The sequence below is a fragment of the Spea bombifrons genome, chromosome 2 (assembly GCF_027358695.1).
Source record: "Spea bombifrons isolate aSpeBom1 chromosome 2, aSpeBom1.2.pri, whole genome shotgun sequence".
In the NCBI taxonomy this organism is placed as follows: domain Eukaryota; kingdom Metazoa; phylum Chordata; class Amphibia; order Anura; family Pelobatidae; genus Spea; species Spea bombifrons.
In genome coordinates this window covers 125,687,949-125,707,328 of record NC_071088.1, presented here as the reverse complement: position 1 = coordinate 125,707,328, position 19,380 = coordinate 125,687,949, and the positions used below count along the sequence as shown (strand labels likewise).

Here is a 19,380-nt window from a genome sequence, read left to right as displayed (position 1 = left end):
TGATACGGTACAAGGCAGGATGGATCCGTGCTTTCATGTTGTTTATGCCAAAGTCTGACTCTACCATATGAATGTTGCAGCTAGTATCGAGACTCATCAGACGTTCTTTCAGTCTTCCATTATCCAATTTTGGTGAGCCTGTGCGAATTGTACCCCCTGTTTCCTGTTTTTAGCTGACAGGAGTGGCACCCAGGGTGGTCTTCTGCTGTAGCCCATCTGCTTCAAGGTTTGACGTGTTGCACGTTCAGAGATGGTGGGGTTAAGGACATTCTATCCCAAAGTTGTAGAACCGTTTGCTCTACACAGAGATGGCTTGAAGGACTTAGGAGCAGCGATCCGGGTGACCCAGTGTGTGTGGACATCATCATTTATAAAGTGAATATGCCTATATTCAATGCAAATATGCTAAAGTGTGTATATAATATATAATTTAAAACCAAAATACAATAACTCTCAGATTGGGAATTGGATTTTAACCCAATTTTTTTTCTGGAACAATATAAAATGATCCTCTCAATACAATCTACCAGGTAAAGTGAAAAGCATATCAAGATTTCTGAAGTGTGATTCTGGCCATTTATTTTGATGCTAAGCAGCACTGGAGTGTGGTTAGAAGGGGGCTACAACTCTCTTGCAGCACAACACACATTTTGTGTAACCAGGCTTGGTCTGGCTTTCTGGGAACCTGGCATTCTATGTCATCAATATAGGTTGTTTTTCATGACAGCACAGAACATCATGAAGGTTTAAAGAGGTTAAGCGGAATATCACTCTTATAACTAAAGACATTACTGCTTCTTTAAGTATGACAATTGCCAATATAAAGTTTATTATTTATTGTTTATTATTTAAAGTTTATTATTTATTGTTTTATATAACGCCATCAGTTTGCGCAGAGCTGTACAATGGGTAGACAGAACACATCAAGTAGTATATAAAATAACAATTTGACTTACAGAAACAAGAGGTATGGAGGGTCCTCATTAAAACAATTTATAATCTAGAGGGAGTTAGGGTGTATTACACAAGAGGTAAAAGTCACACTACTGTAGTATAAGTATTGTCTGAAGACATGAGAGGGACGAGGAACGTTGAGCTAAAGAGGAAAGAAGGTTATTAAAGTGTAAGTTTGCAGGGGTCCTTAAAGAAGAGGTTCTGGGGGGGTTTTAAAAAAACCCAAAGACTGGGGGAAAGAAATATACACCAGAGAGGGTATTCCAGAGGATGGGGCCGCCCTTGAGAAATCTTGCAAGAACTAGAAATCAGAGCACGGGACAGATGGATGTCGTTGGAGACAGATCGGATGGGGGGATAGACGGGGTGGGAATGTACTTGGAGATGAGTGATGGGAGGTAGGTATGAACGTACAAGTCAGGATTTTGAAATGTATACTGATGCGCACATGTAGCCAGTGTAGGGACTGAGAGATGGGAGAGCTCCGGGATTGGTAAGGAAGATAGGTCTGGCAGCAGCATTCACGGTGGGTTGTAGGGGGGTGAGACTGGTATGAGGGAGACCAGCTAAGACAGAGTTACATTAGTCAAGGCGGAAGTTAATGAGGGTATAGACCAGCGGTTCTCAACCTGTGGGTCGCGACCCCTTTGGGGGTCGAACGACCCTTTCACAGGGATCGCCTAAGACCATCAGAAAACACATATTTCACAATATATAATTACATAATTTTATGGTTGGGGTCACCACAACATTAGGAACTGTATTAAAGGGTTGCGGCATTAGGAAGGTTGAGAACCACTGGTATAGACAAAAGTCAGTGGCATATTGTGTTAAGAAGGGATGAATGCGGGCCATATATTTTTAGATGAAACAGACTGGATATGGGGGGTGAATGAGAGATCAGAATTAAGGATAACACCAAGGCAGCGAGCGTGAGGGGATAGGGAGATGATTGAACCATTGACATCGAGGGACACTGATGAGAGAATGTTAGTTTTGGAGGGAGGAAAATAACAAGCTCCGCTTCTGAGAGATTACAGAATGGTGCAGATATCCAATTAGAGACAGAGGCAAGGCAATTAGTTACACGATCTAAGATGGAAGGAAAGCAATCTGGAGAGGATTGGTAGGTCAGGGTGCCATCGGCATACAGGTGGTATTGAACGCCAAAAGGTTGAGATTTGTTTGCCCAGCGAGGTTGTGTAAAGGGAGAACAGAAGGGGTCCTAGAACTGAGTCTTGGGGTAGACAAACTAAGAGGGAAAGGGGAGAGGTAGTGTTACTGGAGAGGGAGATGCTGAAGGTACGATCAGAAAGCTAGGATGTGAAACAGGAGAGACCAGGATTGTGAGGAGCTTGGAGGAGAAAGGGGTGGCCCACAGTGTGAAAAGCAGCAGAAAGGTCCAGTGGGGTTAGCATTGGAAGGTGGTTAATGCTATAGGAAGTATAGAAAGCTATATATAAAGGTCATAAGTATATGACCAGTGACCGCTCCAGTATAGCCCTGCCAATATCTGCACCTCTAATCAAACTCCTAGAACAAACAAACAAGCAAAAAGCAACATCTTTTGCCATTGGGGATGTGGAAGGTATGAAATACCGGAAGATAATGTACTAATAGCTGTTTATCATGCTGCTTACTTTACATTAGTGGAATAGACTCCCATTAGAAGTAGTAGAGGTCAATAAAGTAAAAAAATAGGCAGATTAGATGGGTCTTATCTGATGTCAAATTCTATTTTTTTTCCTCGAGGGCCAAGGGACTTTTCAGTCGCCAATTTCTGCACGTGCACAAAAAACATTAAAGTTGCGCTTTAGTGTTCAACCAAGTAAAAAGGTGGGCAATTATTATTATATAATTAATAATGTATTTTATTGACATAGTTTATATTTATGCTACATTTGTGTTTATAAACATTATTATCACTTACATACACTCACACACACTAACCATTCCAGGCGACTAAAAAAATAGCAAAATCATCGGGTAAAACAATGCCAGGAAGGTCTAAAGATGCGTACCCCTTAAAAAAGGAAACCTAGTACGCATGCCCAGACTCACTGACCAAAACCCTGAAATGCAACGTTATGTTATAATCCGCTTGAGAACTTTGCTTTCATGAAGTGTAGCGACAACACCGCGCATGATAACTACAAGTCCCATGATGCTCTACAACAAGCTCAACACAGCGTAGCCAATGCTATGGTCTCCCATTGAGTGGGTCCTCTATTAGTTGGCCTTTTTATCCGCCTACGTGGTTACTAAAGTTTTATCGGATTTGTGGAAATGTAATTTCACCGCTGAATATGATACCGGCGTCTTTACACTGCCGACAGTTAGTTTATAAATGTATTTTTAGTTACCGTCTCCAGTCAGGCAGTGCGTGGGACAGACGCACGGGCTTCATGTAAGGGGAGGCGGAGCTTTTACTCCCCCTTTCCGCCGGACCCGCCATCTTGCAGGTAGCCGCATGAGATCTCGAGCTCCGCGTTATGCGCTAAAAATCTAGGATTTTCTCCGCACATTCGCGGTGAAAAGTGCCTTTGTGTGACGGGGAATGTTACCGTGACTGCCAGCTTGGCTTTGGTGGGGAAATGTAGGCGAATTCTTAACCGGAGGGCTATTAATCGGATTGGTATAATGTGTCTGGGCCCTGTATGGGAAGACGGCCTCTGTCCTGCCAGGAGACTGTCATGTATTCCCTACCTGAGCGGCCTTTTATGTTCTGGCGATGCATTAATTCTATGCAAATACACATGTCAGGTGACTGGCGTGTGATTTTAGGGCCATAATGCTTTTTCAGGGTAACATTTTTATTAAATGACGTAAAGTTGTAGACATCCTTACGTGTCCAGGTTACCACCGAACTTCCTTTCTAGGTAGCGGCATCGTTACCGATGGTCCGCTTGCTTGTCTGGAGTAGTGCTTATGGATGCTTTTCTCCTTAGTCCGTAATGGGCTGTGTATGGAAGGAGTGTATAGCGGCCTAAATCTGAAGGAGCTGCTTCTAGCCCTGTCGTCCGGGTTTGGATGCGGCTTTGGTTGTGTTTGCAGTCTAGGCACGCATGGCATACCGGGGGTGTTCGTTACGGCTTCATGTTAAGAGTTTAGGTTACCCAAGTTCTATATACCATTGGAACGTGATCGGAAAGGTGCATGTATATTTAATTAACCTTTTGTGCACCGCATTTATCAGATATGAAGCTACAGTGGGTAGATATGGGTGCTGATTATAGCTGTGTGATTATGGCGTGTACAGTAAGCGTGTAGTACAGCATTGTGTGGGCTGCCGTGTTGGCTGTACGGTGACATGCGCTGTGTGTTTTGTGACTAGTCGATGTAAATGCAAGCTTGCTGAGGACTCTTTATTCTTTTATAGTGAACCGCAAACATGACTAACACAAGAGGAAAAAGGCGAGGAACCCGTTATATGTTCTCCAGACCCTTCCGTAAACATGGTAAGTCCACCTTGCTGGCTGTCAGCAGCCGGGAACTGATCTGCTACATCCCAGTTTTTTTTCTTTGCTTAAACCCAATAACTGTAAATTTTTATAGCTGTCATGTCTGTAGCGCAGTCGTATACCTTATTTTCATTCGCGTAATCTGTGGCTTTGCCTTCTGACGTTATTATAGTTAATCTGTAAAACCGACCAGGGAATTTGCTTTAATCATCCTTTAGAGGGGCAGCAATACCATAAGGGTCAGCGGGGAACTGGTGCGATTAGTTGAAAGATTCAAGTGATATGGGAAATCAAATTTGGCATCTCAGTATTTTCTGCCACTTGCCAGTTTGTGTTGGGTGTTAGAGCGGTCGTTCTGTCATGCAAGCCGGCGTTAGAGCTGTCTGGCAGCGGAGATTCCCCTGTAAATTAACATTTCCATTCATTAACATAGTACAGATTAGTACATTCCCTATAGTCTCCCCCAGACATTGCTGATTTGCGCAAGTTATTACAATAAATGGACAAGAAACAATCACTGCTTGTAAACGCTTAACTATTTTCATTTGGTGTCTCTTAGGTGTTGTTCCTCTCTCTACATACATGCGCACCTACAAGAAGGGTGATATTGTGGACATAAAGGTAATGGCTATAAGATAATTGGCAAACCCCTCTCCTGTACTTTACCAATGGCACTGAAAAGCCTGATATGGCAATGAGCTCGCTTTGTCTTATTAGCTGGGGGGGGGGTTGAACGGCATTCTGGGATGCATCTCGGGAACAGATAACATAACAGCAAATGTGATGGCGTCGTATAGGCTGCTATATGCTGTAGAAATGCTAACATGCTATAGAGGCCAATTTCTATTTTCCACTAGTGTTTTTTTTTTTTTTTTACCAGCCTGTGAATTATTCGTAATAAAAGCTTTGCCTAGACCACGTTTACCAGTTCGCATTGCCACGCAGTGCTGTTAAATGCTCGATGATGATATATCTCCTAACTATTTACGTCAGTAAATATGAGTCAATCATTTCACCGGTTCTGAGAGCATTTTCTAAACGACTTACAAAAAGGCTTTCTTTTAGATCTGTCTGTCATGCCTGATTTGTGGTTAACAGGGTTTATGGTGCTACGGGGTGTTTGCATATCCATATTGAAAATGGTTACTTGATGAATAAACTAAATTTCCTTGTAAAATGCTTCTTTAGGGTATGGGCACAATTCAAAAAGGCATGCCCCACAAGTGCTACCACGGCAAGACTGGAAGGATTTACAATGTCACTCAGCATGCTGTAGGAATTATTGTAAACAAGCAGATCAAGTAAGTGCCGCTCCATACCCTGACAATGTAAAAGCCCTTTCACTTTACCATATAGAATTCTGTGTCTATAATGGCCATTCAGGAGGGCTATATGAAACTCTTCTTAAAACCCAAGCAAATACTGCATATATTTGACTTGTGTCCTGTCAGAGGAAACATTTCTTCAAATAACTAGTGCCGTGTATCTGTATATGTGTTTCCAAAAAGGAAAACATCTGCAAATTACGATGAGCAAAATGTATTGATCTGTGGGTTTACTTAAGTAGATATCTAAGCATACATTCTGTGGGGGTTCGGGACACAAACTTTGAGGTAGGAGCCGTGGAAATTCTTGAGCGAAATATACAGTTCTTTATACAGTAATGTAGATTAGATTTGACAACATAATTTGATGTTAATCTTTTAGCCCATCTAGTCTGCACATTGTTTTTTTTGCTGGTGGAAAGACTTGGGCTTTAAGCGGTCTACGGTCTTAGATTCAGGAAAGCCATATCGCTATTCCATGCATGTGGAAATTTACAGTACAAGTTACTGTATCTAACTCTCCTGACAGAAGGCTGTTCCATTTACCTTTAAATTTAAATTGAATTATCAAACTAATTTTTTATCTTACAAGTAAAGAAAAAATGGTGAGGCTCCACTTTAAGGGGATGCCTTTCTTACTGATTTGATGAGACCAGGTCTTTAATTAGTGACTGGTATCTGTTATGTATTGAACCTGTCGCATCTGTCTGTTGGCACAACCATCAACCTGCTCAAGGAGTGATAGAAGCACATTGCAGGGCATGGGGATGAGGCTCTTTCACATTAAAGATGTTTCTGCTATCGTAGAATTGTGAAGCATCTGAAATATTTTTTATTAATAGGGGGAAGATTCTTGCCAAGAGAATCAATGTCCGCGTTGAACATATTCGCCACTCAAAGAGCAGAGACAGCTTCCTGCAGCGTGTGAAGGAGAACGAGAACAAGAAAAAGGAAGCCAAGGAGAAAGGAACTTGGGTGGAACTGAAACGTCAGGTGAGTGATCGCTCTGCTGCCGTGTTGCATGCTGTCAGATCTCTCGGGTTTCTAAGTGCTCGTGATTAACTTTTGTTTTCTTTCTTTTGCAGCCCGCTCCACCCAGTGAGGCACATTTTGTTAAAACCTTTGGCAAAGAACCAGAGCTGCTTGAACCAATTCCATACGAATTCATGGCATAATTGTCTTCTATTAAAGACCTCTGTTTTTCGGAAAATGGCCATTGCCCGTTTCGTTATTGTTTTATCCCACATGGGCTGGGGGGGGGTACGTGTGAAGGATGGAGTTCTAGCCCAAAAGTCTTCCAACTGAAGTCCATTATAGGGACTATATGTTTCTAGACACCACATCAAACAATTAACTGCCTGTTGGTTGTCACAAGGTATCCAAAGCTACAGGCTATTTGCAATGTCATCATAATATGTTTGGCTGACTTGTCAACAGGAGAATACATGGCAATGTTTCACAAAAAAGGCAGTAGGGAGGAGTTGGGCAACTACAGGCCAGTAAGTCTTACATCTGTAGTGGGTAAATTAATGGAAACAATGTTAAAAGGACAGGATTGTTGAACATCTGAAGTCACATGGGTTTCAAGATCAAAAACATGGGTTTACCTCAGGAAGATCATGCCAAACGAATCTTATTGATTTTTTTGATTGGGTGACTAAAGTAATTGATCAAGGTGGTGCGGTAGACATTGCGTATCTGGATTTCAGTAAGGCCTTTGACACTGTCCCACATAGAAGACTTCTGCAATCTGAGTTAAGATCCCAATGTTGAATGGATTAGGGAGTGGCTGAGTGACTGACAGAGGGTTGTAGTCAATGGTGTATATGCAGTGGGATACCTCAGGGACCTGTACCTGGACCCATTTTAATATTTTTATTAGTGATATTGCAAAAGGTCTTGATGTAAAGGTATGTCTGTTTGCTGAAGATGCAGAAATTTGCAACAAGGATGATCATGGAGTGAGAAGCCAAATGGCAAATCTCGGTAAACTGGAAAAATGGTCAGAGCTGTGGCAACTGACATTTAATGTGGATAAATGCAAAGCCATGCAACTGTGGCATAAAAACCCAAGGGCAGAGTATAGAATATTTGATACTGTTCTAACATCAACGTGTGAGGAAAGGGATTTAGGGGTGATTATTTCTGAGGATTTAAAGGTAGGCAGACAATGCGGTAGAGCAGCAGGTAATGCTAGCAGAATGCTTGGTTGTATAACGAGAGGTATTAGCAGTAGAAAGAGGGAAGAGCTCATGCCGTTGTACAGATCACTGGTGAGACCTCACTTGGAGACCGCATCTCCAGAAGGATATAGACATGTTGGAGAAAGTGCCGAGAAGGGCTACTAAAATGGTTAATGGATTACAAGATAAACCTTACCAGGACAGGTTAAAGGGTCTTAACCTATTTAGCCTGGGAAAAAGTCGTGACAGGGGGGATATGATAGAAACATTTAAATACTTAAAGGGTAGTGAACGCATGGAATAGCCTTCCAGCAGAAGTGGTAGATGTTAATACAGTAAAGACATTTCAGCAAGCATGGGATAGGCATAAGGCCAAGCTAGATATAGGATAAGGGCAGGTACTAAGGAAAGTACTCAGAGGTTGGGCAGACTGGATGAGCTTAATGGTTCTTATCTGCCGTCACTTTCTATGTTTGCCATTAAAATCCATAGGCAGGATCTTTATTCATTGCGACATTGTTTCCTTAACTGCATGTGTAGCTCTTATTCACTAAAAATATTGTGAATTAAGTATTTTATTACATCATTCTGGCTTCGCCCTTATTCAATATAGCCTCAAATCCTCCAGTTATCTCTGATAAAAATATATTTAAGACTTTTTTTCTTTTCTCGCAGACCAAATGTTAGACACCAAATTAAATATTACCTGCCAGCTAAAAAAAAAAAAACAGGCCCGGTTTGTTGGATCCGTTATCACTTTAAATGCATTGGTCCGTTTCTGTGCTGGTAATGGCACTCATTCCAAACATTCTGGGTCTTCTGCAGAACCAAAATCAGTTATTGTCTGTCGTGGCTTTATTGGGTGTGAGGTAGCGAGGGGGGGCAGTTTCTCCCTTCTGAGGGTGCCTTCTAGGCCTTTCAAACTCATTAGTAAAGATTTTATTGTACCGCCAAATGTAGGCGTTCGCAGCTCATGAAATATACAGATTGCTCAGTCTCATAATTACTAATTAATGGCCTTAATGTGTTTCCTTAAGTTTACCATCTGGGACGAGACTGGGATGCTTTAAGTCTAACTTCTCTCCTGGTAGAAAGTTTTTTGTGAATGGTAACTAGTTATTAACCCCGTGTGAGCTCCTCTCCATGCTTCCTCCTTTACCTGCTACTACATAACCGTACCTGCATTAGGTGGGGGTCATAAACATTGCCTCACGAAGCATGGATGAAGGAATATTCTAAATATATGGGAATTGTCACGGCTTTAAAATGGAGGAGAATGTTAAGTGACTTCACACGGATGTAAGCTGCAGCGTGGGGTCTGAAGCTCAATATAAACGTGAGCTAAAGTACAGACGGTGAACATCTGCAAAAGAAAGCCGGTCGGGCGGTATATCGGTGTTCTGTATAAACAGAGAAGCTACCGTGGAACTAACCGCTTACATCACATTCGGGTGGGTGACGTCGGACTCGCACACGTCTGTTCTGGTCCCGAGGGTGTAGCGGACAGTGCTGCGCGCGCTTGGATGTCTGTATTCTGATTAAATGCCAATGTCTATAGTGGGATAAAGCGCTGTTACTTCTGTCGTTTGTTATGCTTTCTCTGGGGAATCGGTGATATTTGTTACTCTTCTTGGCTAAAGAACCTCCTTCCAGGAGTTCGTTTCCAAATATTATTACAAGAAGCGTTACTGGGTCTTGTAAAAAGATTCCCTGAATTAGCCGCAGTCGGCGTAAGTAGATAATTCCCTGCCTGCATAGTAACGGGGTTTTGATAGCTGTGCTGATAAGGCTGTAACTGTATCGTTTGTCAGTATTAAGCGACTACCCCAAAGCATTAACATATATGTAGTTCGTGAGTCCTGACCGGTTCTGTTGAATGCGTGTCGGTACAGATGCCTGCTGCAGCACAAAGTTATGTTTTTTCTGATAAAGCCTGAAGTCCCACGAAAAAAATTCCGCTACTTGCAGATCTGGAGGGTACTATTGTTATCGAACTGGCTTTACCTGATCAGACATCGCACCGACCTGATTCTCCAGGCAATGCTGTCGGTTTATGGCTGAACTATTTTACTGTTTTCCGCGTCATGAAAATGTGCCTATAATATATGATAAAGCTATGATGGCTCGGAACATGATTAAAGGAGCGCTGTGAGGGCTGTGCACACCGCTACCCAACGGTTCCCGCTACAGGCTATTACCTGCATCTCAGGCAGTCCTTGGGAACCATCGTCCACCCGCTGAAAGCCCCGTGTAATGACATGAGGAATGGAAATGAATGGAAGCCTGCAATTAAACTGAACGTGAGGCTCCATTCATGGTGGCGTGAGGACCGCTGATTGGTCAGAGACTGATCAGCAGCCCCAAAACCGTAAAAGAAAACAAATATATAAAAATGGTAGTTGCAGCAATCAATGCATGGTGTAGGCAGCCTAACGCGGCCGCCTGTTACTCTGTCATCAAATGTGGAAGAATAGAAAGAAAAGGCGTGCCAGCAGGTCGCCAGTGGATCTATAGTTATAGCTGATCTTTTTTCCCCCCCTAAACCGGATTTATAGTATTTAGTATATAGTATGCTCTATTCCGTGTTTTGTCGTGCAGTGAAATAAGCGTGTCGTGTAGCCCGCCCCGTGCGTGTCTGGGATGTTTCTGTATTCTGGGGATGCGGCTAAATACACGCGGTGGGTTTCCCTGCCGTCTCTAGCGTGTAATCGGTGCAAACAATCCTTAAAGGTGAAAAGGGAACAGACATGTTCCTTTTTTTAGGGGGACTAATCATCTACAAACGGTAATAAAAGGAGGCTCTATCTGTCCCTGAAAAATATAGAATTTGTGCCGGTGCAAGAAAAATCACAAAATCACAAATCGCAAAAATGCCTCAGGTTTTGGGGTACAAAATACCCTCAGTAAAGAAGGGGTTAAAATAAGTGGGCACGATATTCTTTGAGAGCTTATTTTTCATGAGATACTAGTAAATAAAATGACAATACTTGTTCCTGAATACGCGCTGAGGGCAGGTCGGTGCTTGCAGGTCTCTGCTGTAAGGAGGAGATGGTCCTCCACCGATACATTCATTCCCGGTCACTGTTACAATATGACGTCATCAACAAGGTCGTTAGACCATATACAGCAATGTACCGGGGAAGCGGTGTATTCCCAGAGGGCTATTCCCTCCTCTCGTCCCCGAGCGGATCCCCGGCTATTCTATCTCCCAGCTGTGATGACGAGCGGCGGGCAGTGCGTCACCGTGCGTAATGCTGCCGGCCCCCCGAGCCGCCCTCATTGCCTTTCCCGGCTGAGAGGCGGCAGCCCGGCCCCGGCAGGCAGTCCCAGCGCGCAGCCTTTAAAAGCCACGGAGCATGGCGAGCAGCGAGCGTTCCCAGCCGCCGCATCCCGGTGATCGGTCACTGATAGCGGACCTCAGCACTTACATCACCTGCGGCTGCATTACCGTTACAAGCATCCCCGCGTCAGACACACCGTGAGCGGCACAAACACCCCCCAGAGCTCACTCCACGCACACGGTCCGTGCCCGGCGGGAGGCGGATGAGTGTCGCTGCGTGATCCGGAGAGCTGGGATCCGCTCCTCTGTTCCCATGCGTCTGCCGAACATGTCCGGTAACTTCCTGCTCGCGCCCATCCCGGAGACCGCGGACTACTTCACCGTCAGAGATATTAAAATAGCCGTGTTCGGGGCAAGCGGCGTGGGGAAAACCGGTAAGTGACCCGGCTTGAGTGACAACACCCGGTCATCGTATCGTGGGGGGCAAACAATGCAGGTGATCGAGTAGATCCCAACTCTGCATCCTCATCATCCTTACAACATACTAAACAGTCCAGTGCTTTATCCATTGCCCGGAGATTGGTTCGATAACTCGCTGCCTGCGCTGGTTTGGAAGTTTTGTGATTCTGTAGAATAGTAAAATTGGTGATCAAGGACCGTGAGAGGATGGAGTATTTACTAAAAAGATAAAGTCACAGAGGCTTTGGGGACCTCAGCGGTCTCTTTTACAGATGAAGAAATTACTGAGAGTGTCATCCTGTTTGAATCTCCATATAACACCATCCCAGTTATTGCTGGGAACATTTTATATCTGCTGGGGAGTCTGTGTGTGTGTGTATATATATATATACATATATATATATATATATTAACCATTTATTTATAAAAGCACCAGTAGAAATGATAGGAACATATAGCTTTGCTTCTCAGTATAGCTGATGTGTGTAATATCACATATATACCAGGGTGTGTATATGTATATATATGTGTGTATATATATATATATATATATATATATATATATATATATATATATATATATATATATATATATATATATAGCGCCTGCTGTACATCCGGTTGGGGCAGTCAGTTTTCGGCATTTGTTGGAAGCTCCGCTCGATGGGTCGTCGATCTCAGGTGAGACGAGGACTGATTCATTGGTTATATCGGGAAAGGTGGGCAGACTAGACGGCCGACGGTCACGTTCTGTTTCTATGGCGTTGATGTCGGTGTTCTTTGGCTGCGCTGTATCCTCTGTGGGACTGATCTGCCGCGTGTCCGTAACCGGGACGTTAGCCAGCGATGCCTCGGAGTCTCTGAGTCTGCCGGCTCGGACTCTGATTGCTGACACCGGGTTTGACTCCTCAACGTTCCAAAGGAGTGATCTATAAATAACACTTTGTATAAGATGCTGTTTTGGATATACATATCTGGGAACTTCCAGGGATTGACCCTGAATCCCAGGGGTTTTGCTGCCAGTATGTTATGGTTGATATCCCTACTTGAATTCAGGTGACTCACTTAAGTGTATCTTTAAACAACGACAAGTCAAGGTTTCCAAAAGTACCTCTGCTAGAACCATTTGTGTTAATACATAGCATCTTCTTGAGTTATTAAAGGGTAAAGGCAATCTTGCGCGTCTGAATATATAAAGGGTAAAGGCCTTTAGAATTTTGTGCGACTTGATAGATCTAACTGGAGGCTTCCACATGGCACCTTAACAACACGTAGATTTTGTTATGTTTTCTCCTAACTTTTCTTCTCTGAACTGAAATCCAACCCGGTTTATTTATTTATTTATTTATTTATTTTTTTCCTCTCCAGCAATGATTGTCCGTTTCCTTACAAAGCGATTCATCGGCGACTACGAAGCCAATACCGGTGAGTGAGTGTTCTGATGAACCGAGAAATCAAATTCTATATATATTATAATCTATCGTACAGGAAATAAAATGTATACGTCTGATCACACAGGAAACCTTTACTCCAGACTGGTAGTCATTGAAGGAGAACAGACATCTCTGCAGATCCAAGACACACCTGGCTGCATGAAGGTAGGTACATCTATCAATCAATCTATCCATAAAATATATATTTATAATTCTATGTTCTTGAAGACGCTTCTTCTTTGGGTTGTGTTGGTGCCCACTGGCTACACAAATGGTTTTGAATTTACTTTGGCCAATAGGACCTGTCTGAGCTCTTCGAGGAGAAGAGAGGAAGGAAAGGGGCAGATGGATATCTTCTCTCCAATTAGATCACAGACTTTGTATTTAGTTGAATTCCCTTTAAGATGTATCGATTTTGTATTTTATACTAGCGGGCTTCTTATACTGTTGATCTGAACTATTTCATGTAATACTAAATGGTATTTTAATCCACCCACTACTGAATATTTTTCATGCATGTTGGGTGGCTGAAATCTGGGACACACGGTCCCACTTGTGTAGGGCCAAGGGGATGCGTGCTTTCCAGTGCATCTCCATTCACGCGCCCCCTCTGGGATGTGATATCATACCTTGGCACTTATGCACCACTGAACATCTGCCCCACTGGAGGTTATATCACCAGCTGAATCGTTGGCCAACGTCTTTTTCTCTCATCTATTCACTAAGATGCACAGAGATCCGCATTCACTGCCCGTTGGTTTCAGTCGTTGGCCTGGTGCCCCAGGAACCTTACTTGATCCTTAGTAAAATATTGTGGATTTTTGTTGTTGTTGTTGATATTCATATATTTATATGTTTGTGACAGTTACAGTATGTTGGGATAATAGTAACCGTTCTGTAAATGGTTTGGTTGCAGGTGGAAGAAGATCTGCTACCGGCTGCAGACACGTTAAGGTGTGTTCAGTGGGCTGAAGGCTTCCTCCTTGTGTACTCCATCACAGACCACAAGAGCTACGAATACGTTCGTCATCTTCACCAGCACATCCGGAAAGTGCATTCAGACTCTAAGATTCCAATCGTTATAGTAGCCAACAAAGGAGACCTTCTCCACGTGCGGCAGGTTCCATCAGACTCTGGAATACAGCTGGCCAATGAACTGGGCTGCTCTTTTGTGGAAATCTCGACCAGCGAGAGCTGTCAGGACGTTTGTGAGACGTTCCATCATCTGTGTAAGGAGATCAGTAAAGTACAATCTGCAAGCACCGGAGAAAGGAGAAGAGGCTCTATTATCCCTCGACCAAAGTCGCCCAACATGCAAGATTTAAAGAGACGGTTCAAACAGGCTTTATCTCCAAAAGTCAAAGCTTCCTCAACGGTGGCCTAGAAGTCATACAATGACAGAGCAGACTCAATATTTTGTTTACTAGAGTAATTTATTTTTTTTATGGACGTTGGCACTTGTGAGCGGGTGGGTTTCTACTAACGTTGAATTTTATTTGACCTTCTTTGTCAAAATAATCCATTTTAAACGTTGTTTTTGTACTTATGCATTTGCACTTTCCAGCAAACCAGCTGTAGAGGAATGTGGTACGTAGAAGATTCTGAGAAGGGTGACTTTAACCATTTCCAAACCCTGCACCCCTCTGGTTCTTTAAGGTTTAAGGGGCTACCATGATTTTGGGACTTATTCCCGAGTATTCTAGACTGTTTAATGAGTTTGGCTGACATACTTTTCATGGAATGTTAATATGTAGACTGACTTCGATAGCCAAGACCTATTTCTTTCACTTGTGCATTCCTTGGATTTTGTATCAATTATTTTTGGAATCAACATAATCCAGATGTCAGAGATGGCACCCATCCAGTGCTGTCGGTGCGTGGCTTCGTATAGCCAGACAAAGGGGGGGGACTTCTTCTAGAAGCATCTACGTGTATATCTGAGCCATATTTGTAACTGGTTTGGCATAGATTTAATAAAATATATAATATTGATTAGCTGGGCTGCCCTCGCTGTACATCTATTAGAGAATGTTTCTCTAAACCTTCATCTCTCCAGCTTTACAGTACATTTTTTAAATCTTCCTTTTTTTATATCAATAAAATATTGAAGTGTAAAAGGTTTTTTTCTTTAATGTATGGCAACATTGTTAAATGATGTGTGATAATATATATATATATTATACACAAACCTTGGCTCCCACCCTATTTCTGCTCCTTCTGTGTCGCTCTCCCTCCCTCGCACTCCACTCACATTCTCCTTGCGTGTTGCATGCTGCCGCACCACTTCCAATACCACAAAGCCTGACCTTCACACCTTAGCATTAGTCAGATCATGCACGGCCCACTCTGTTGCCGTGTTATGTGCATAATAAGGCCTTTTATCCATTCTTATAATATCAAGGACAGATCCCACAAAGTTTTTCACCGTACCATGACTCTACCGTAACTTGCTTTCATTTCTCTGTAACACAAATAACTTAGTAGCCGAGTGGAACAACGCCATTCTGACCAGATCTTGTCCAGTCTTCACATTGACGTGTAATATAGGTAGATCTGTATTTCAAGGAGGACCATCTGAGATAAAACTGTGGGCATTATTATTTTTAATATTCTGTCACCTCATGCAAATTTCATTTCCTATGGTCCAGAAGTACGTTGGAATCCTACCGTCAGCATAGGAGTTTAGGAGTATTGATGTATTCTAGGGTGGCAGGTCAGGACGGACATTATCCCCTCTGCCGTGTAACAAGGAGCCTCAGGCTCCCTTCAACACCATTACTCAACCAGAAATCAACAATCTCCTCAACTGGCAACATGGAGAGCTGTGCTGAGGAGGCAAAGTCCTTCGGCGGTTCCTTCTGTGCCAAGCGCAAAAGTGGAGCACCAGGATATGATGTCATGAGTGGTACTGAGTAGGAAGAAATTCTGTTCCTGGATTCCACTGTCACTGTCTGCAGACTGTCCACACCCGTGTACGGTTTACAATCCTGCAGTTCGTATCTATAGTTGTTACAACGTATCTCGGAGTAATGGAGCAGAAGCAACATGGCCTTCGTGTACAAGCAACCGAAAATAAGAGACAATGGAAAGGAAGCTAAATTTGTACGTTGTATGTAGGTGCAAGAATTAGTATCAGGAACATTTTGCAAGCCTGGGAGCTTGTTGGGTTTCACCCAGAGTTTGCAGCTGAAGGGCTGCTTCTCCAGGGCTTTGGGTTAGTATCTTCAGTGTGGGGGTAGGGGAGTTGGTGATGCCCAATATCTGCCCGTGTTCTGCTCACCTACTGTGCCTTTAAAGCCTAACTGGGTCTATCCCTCTCCCATGTCCCTAGGTATACATAGAAGAGAGGGGAGCTCCCTGGTACGACCATCGGGAATGTGATGGTTCCCCCTTAAAATGGCTTGATAGATTTTCTCTGTGGGTATAAGAATGTCTGTTTCTCATGTTTCTTCAATATCTTATTTCTTTACATTGATTATCTCCAAATCCAGCTTTCATTTACACATTACAGTAGATTAAAGTTGTTCACCGGTTGTGTAGTATTTACCACTGTTTGTCCAGCACACACCACCCAACGTCTACCCTGGCCAGGGCGGGCCCAAGACATAATGCCGCCTGGGGCGAAGTTTAAAATGTCGCAGCCCCCCCCCGACGAAAACCACTCGGCGCCGCTCTCTCTCCTCCGCCTGGGGCAATTGCCCCTCTCTGCTCCATTGTAGGGCCGGCCCTGACTCTGGCAAACACGGATGATGGGGGGTAGAGTGCCACTCAAAATAGCAGCGCAAGTCCCCGATAAGCGACAGAGGTAAAGCTTAGTGGGACAGCGGGATAGAGTGGCAAAATCAAGACTCCCCCCCCCAAAGTGTGAAGGCGTTCCAGAGCATGGCAACAAAAAAAGAAAAACATTGTCACTGTGCTTGTTATTCTGATCAGTAAGTCCCATTATGGGATTACCCTTTAGCTGTCTTACCTGCTATATATTTCTTAGAAAAAACCAGAATTCATTTCGGAGTGGAACGTTTAAGTATTTGTAACCTTAGAAACCGTATCCTATGTATTTATATTTATATATATAGTTCAGATCAGTGGTGTGACAAACATATGGCTGTGCTCTTTTCCAAAGAAGAATCCACAGGAAACGTCCGCCACGGATTTATGGATTGTTTAAGTTATATTTTCCAGTTTTTTTTTCACTTAGCCCTTTTAAGGCAGTCATAATTCATTTAGGCTGAATGTTATGCAAACTGTATTTAACTGTTTTCAAGCAGGCTCCATGTTATCACCAAATGAATCAACTTCCTACAGTAATTTATGGGATTTTACCAGAAAGGGAAAGCCATGCGATTCTATATTTATATATCGGCCAGCATTCCGAGGCTTTAACGCTAACAGTGAATGGTGGTTTGGGGTTTTCTACAATACATGGGAACGCTCCGGGTTTGACTCGGAGTCTCGGAGTGAATAGTCGCTTCCCCAGGTCTCCGGGTCACTTTCCTCTCTGGGCAGGGTGGGGGTGGTGTTTAGCCAGGCTGTCTGGGGCTAGTACCACCCATATGCATAGCTATCCCTGCCCCATGCAGCTATTTTTTTTTCTTATGGGGTAGTCTTATATTCAGGCTTTTTCTTTTTTTCCCCTAAATATTCAAATTTTTGGGGGTTGTCTTATAATCGAGCAAATACAGTATTAGAAACGGTGGCATTAGTAAACATGAAAAACAGAAAACCTCTTTGGAGCGTATGTTTGTACTTATCTACTTAGAGATACGCACATTGTCCTGGACACACAATTTGACGTATGCAATGTACGATTAATTGCTTCCCTTCCATGAGTTTATACATCTCACATACCGATCTGCACTTTACACAAGCCGGTCAGTAATAAGTGAAAATAATATCCTGGTAAACATGGCCGATGGCCGAGGTTCCAGAGCTCTCCAGGATACGCCCCAGATGACAATCTGTCCTTTCTGGCTTTTCTATATAATTATCATTACTTAATAACAAGATTTATTCAATATTACAGGAATCTATGCAGAAATCACAAACCGCTTGCCTATTGCTACGTTGCTGATTGTATTTGATTGGTTGAGATAGCCTTTGTATGGGTGGAGTAAGGAGAAAAGAACATTTATAACGATTATATGTTTTTTTTGTGCTGTTCACCTCTGTTCATGGAATAATGTTAGTTTTTTTTTCAGCAATATCCTGATAATATATCAAGACCCAATATTTATATAACTAGAGATAAAACGACTAGCAAGACTTCCAAGGTTTGCAGATATCACAGTGATTTGATATGCACACACGTGTTCCTCACTGCAGTAGACATGAGGGAGAAAAAATATTATGTGGCATGTAATAATCATTCCTCCTGCGTGATATTTAGACAGGGTAGACTCACATTAGTAGTTCCAAGAATAAGGTAGTTTCACGTCATTCTAGCATGTTGTTCGACTGGGCTGTGCTTGACATGTGCAAGAATTTTGCTACTTGAAAAACCACATGAGACGCGTTCAGTGTCAGTACTATTTATTATCGTAACGAAGTCTCGATACAGTCTCCTCTATCATCTACAATGTAAGAGCCAGGACGCATGCCGTGGGGTTTGCAGTCGCAGGCACTAATGGAAGTCAGTTCTTTCTAAAATATGAGAAAACCTGCAAGTAAAGAGAAAAAAAGCAATATAAAGCTCCGGTGGAATGTTTTCAGATAAACGGTAACATCTGCCCGTTAAACTGATATAACGGTACACACAGCATTTTAAAATGATATAAAAAGCTTAAAGAATGGAAAAAGTACTTGTTTGGTGCTATACATTTTACATACACAAACATTTCAATGAGCTTTAGGTCACGGACTGATGGTCGCCACTGTGTTTGACTGTCGGTATGCTGTTCTTTTTTGTGGAATGCAGTGTTAGCTTTATGCCAGATGTAACTGGACCCATGTCTTCCAAAAGGTTCCACTTTTGACTCATCAGTCCCCAAAATATTATCCCAAAAGTCTTGGGGGTCAACAAGATGTTTTTTTGGGGCAAATGTGATGCTATTCTTAATGCTACTTTAACTGAGGTAAGTGAGGCCTGCATACACATTTGTACAAGGGTGGGTCCTATACCCTAGTTTGACATCTAATTCTTGTTTCATATTTGGAGATTATAGAATCCTTCTGACACGATACTTGCCCTATGATTCAATCATTTTTGGTCTCCCATGACTGTCTGCCGTTGGTGGACTCCGCTAAGATTCACTCCATCACTTAGTTCCAGACCTCACATTCGCTTCT

At 42.9% G+C, this 19,380-nt stretch overlaps 2 protein-coding genes and 1 non-coding gene across 3 annotated transcripts; all 3 read left to right on the top strand.

Moving 5' to 3' along the window:
* Positions 1-3,371: 3,371 nt before the first annotated feature.
* Positions 3,372-6,950, top strand: RPL21 (ribosomal protein L21). Its single transcript, XM_053457824.1, has 6 exons — positions 3,372-3,416; positions 4,334-4,412; positions 4,975-5,036; positions 5,604-5,716; positions 6,583-6,733; positions 6,826-6,950. The coding sequence occupies exons 2-6, from the start codon at positions 4,346-4,348 to the stop codon at positions 6,913-6,915; spliced, it is 483 nt and encodes a 160-aa protein (XP_053313799.1). The 5' UTR covers positions 3,372-3,416; positions 4,334-4,345; the 3' UTR covers positions 6,916-6,950.
* LOC128476053 (small nucleolar RNA SNORA27) lies at positions 5,746-5,877 on the top strand. The gene has a single exon (XR_008347080.1). It is a non-coding gene; the product is annotated as a small nucleolar RNA SNORA27 (small nucleolar RNA).
* Positions 6,951-11,250: 4,300 nt separating the features above from the next.
* RASL11A (RAS like family 11 member A) lies at positions 11,251-14,687 on the top strand. The gene is made up of 4 exons (XM_053457822.1): positions 11,251-11,637; positions 13,031-13,087; positions 13,181-13,260; positions 14,012-14,687. Exons 1-4 carry the CDS (start codon positions 11,517-11,519, stop codon positions 14,477-14,479), a joined length of 726 nt encoding a protein of 241 aa, XP_053313797.1. The 5' UTR covers positions 11,251-11,516; the 3' UTR covers positions 14,480-14,687.
* Positions 14,688-19,380: the final 4,693 nt, after the last annotated feature.

What these genes read in the sequence shown, in the direction of transcription:
- RPL21 (XM_053457824.1), top strand. Translation starts at nt 4,346, where the DNA reads ATGACTAACACAAGAGGAAAAAGGCGAGGAACCCGTTATATGTTCTCC. An exon ending in CAGACCCTTCCGTAAACATG is followed by an intron (nt 4,413 to 4,974) that starts GTAAGTCCACCT and finishes GGTGTCTCTTAG; the next exon opens with GTGTTGTTCCTCTCTCTACA. An exon ending in GTGATATTGTGGACATAAAG is followed by an intron (nt 5,037 to 5,603) that starts GTAATGGCTATA and finishes ATGCTTCTTTAG; the next exon opens with GGTATGGGCACAATTCAAAA.
- RASL11A (XM_053457822.1), top strand. Translation starts at nt 11,517, where the DNA reads ATGCGTCTGCCGAACATGTCCGGTAACTTCCTGCTCGCGCCCATCCCG. An exon ending in AAGCGGCGTGGGGAAAACCG is followed by an intron (nt 11,638 to 13,030) that starts GTAAGTGACCCG and finishes TTTCCTCTCCAG; the next exon opens with CAATGATTGTCCGTTTCCTT. An exon ending in ACACACCTGGCTGCATGAAG is followed by an intron (nt 13,261 to 14,011) that starts GTAGGTACATCT and finishes GTTTGGTTGCAG; the next exon opens with GTGGAAGAAGATCTGCTACC.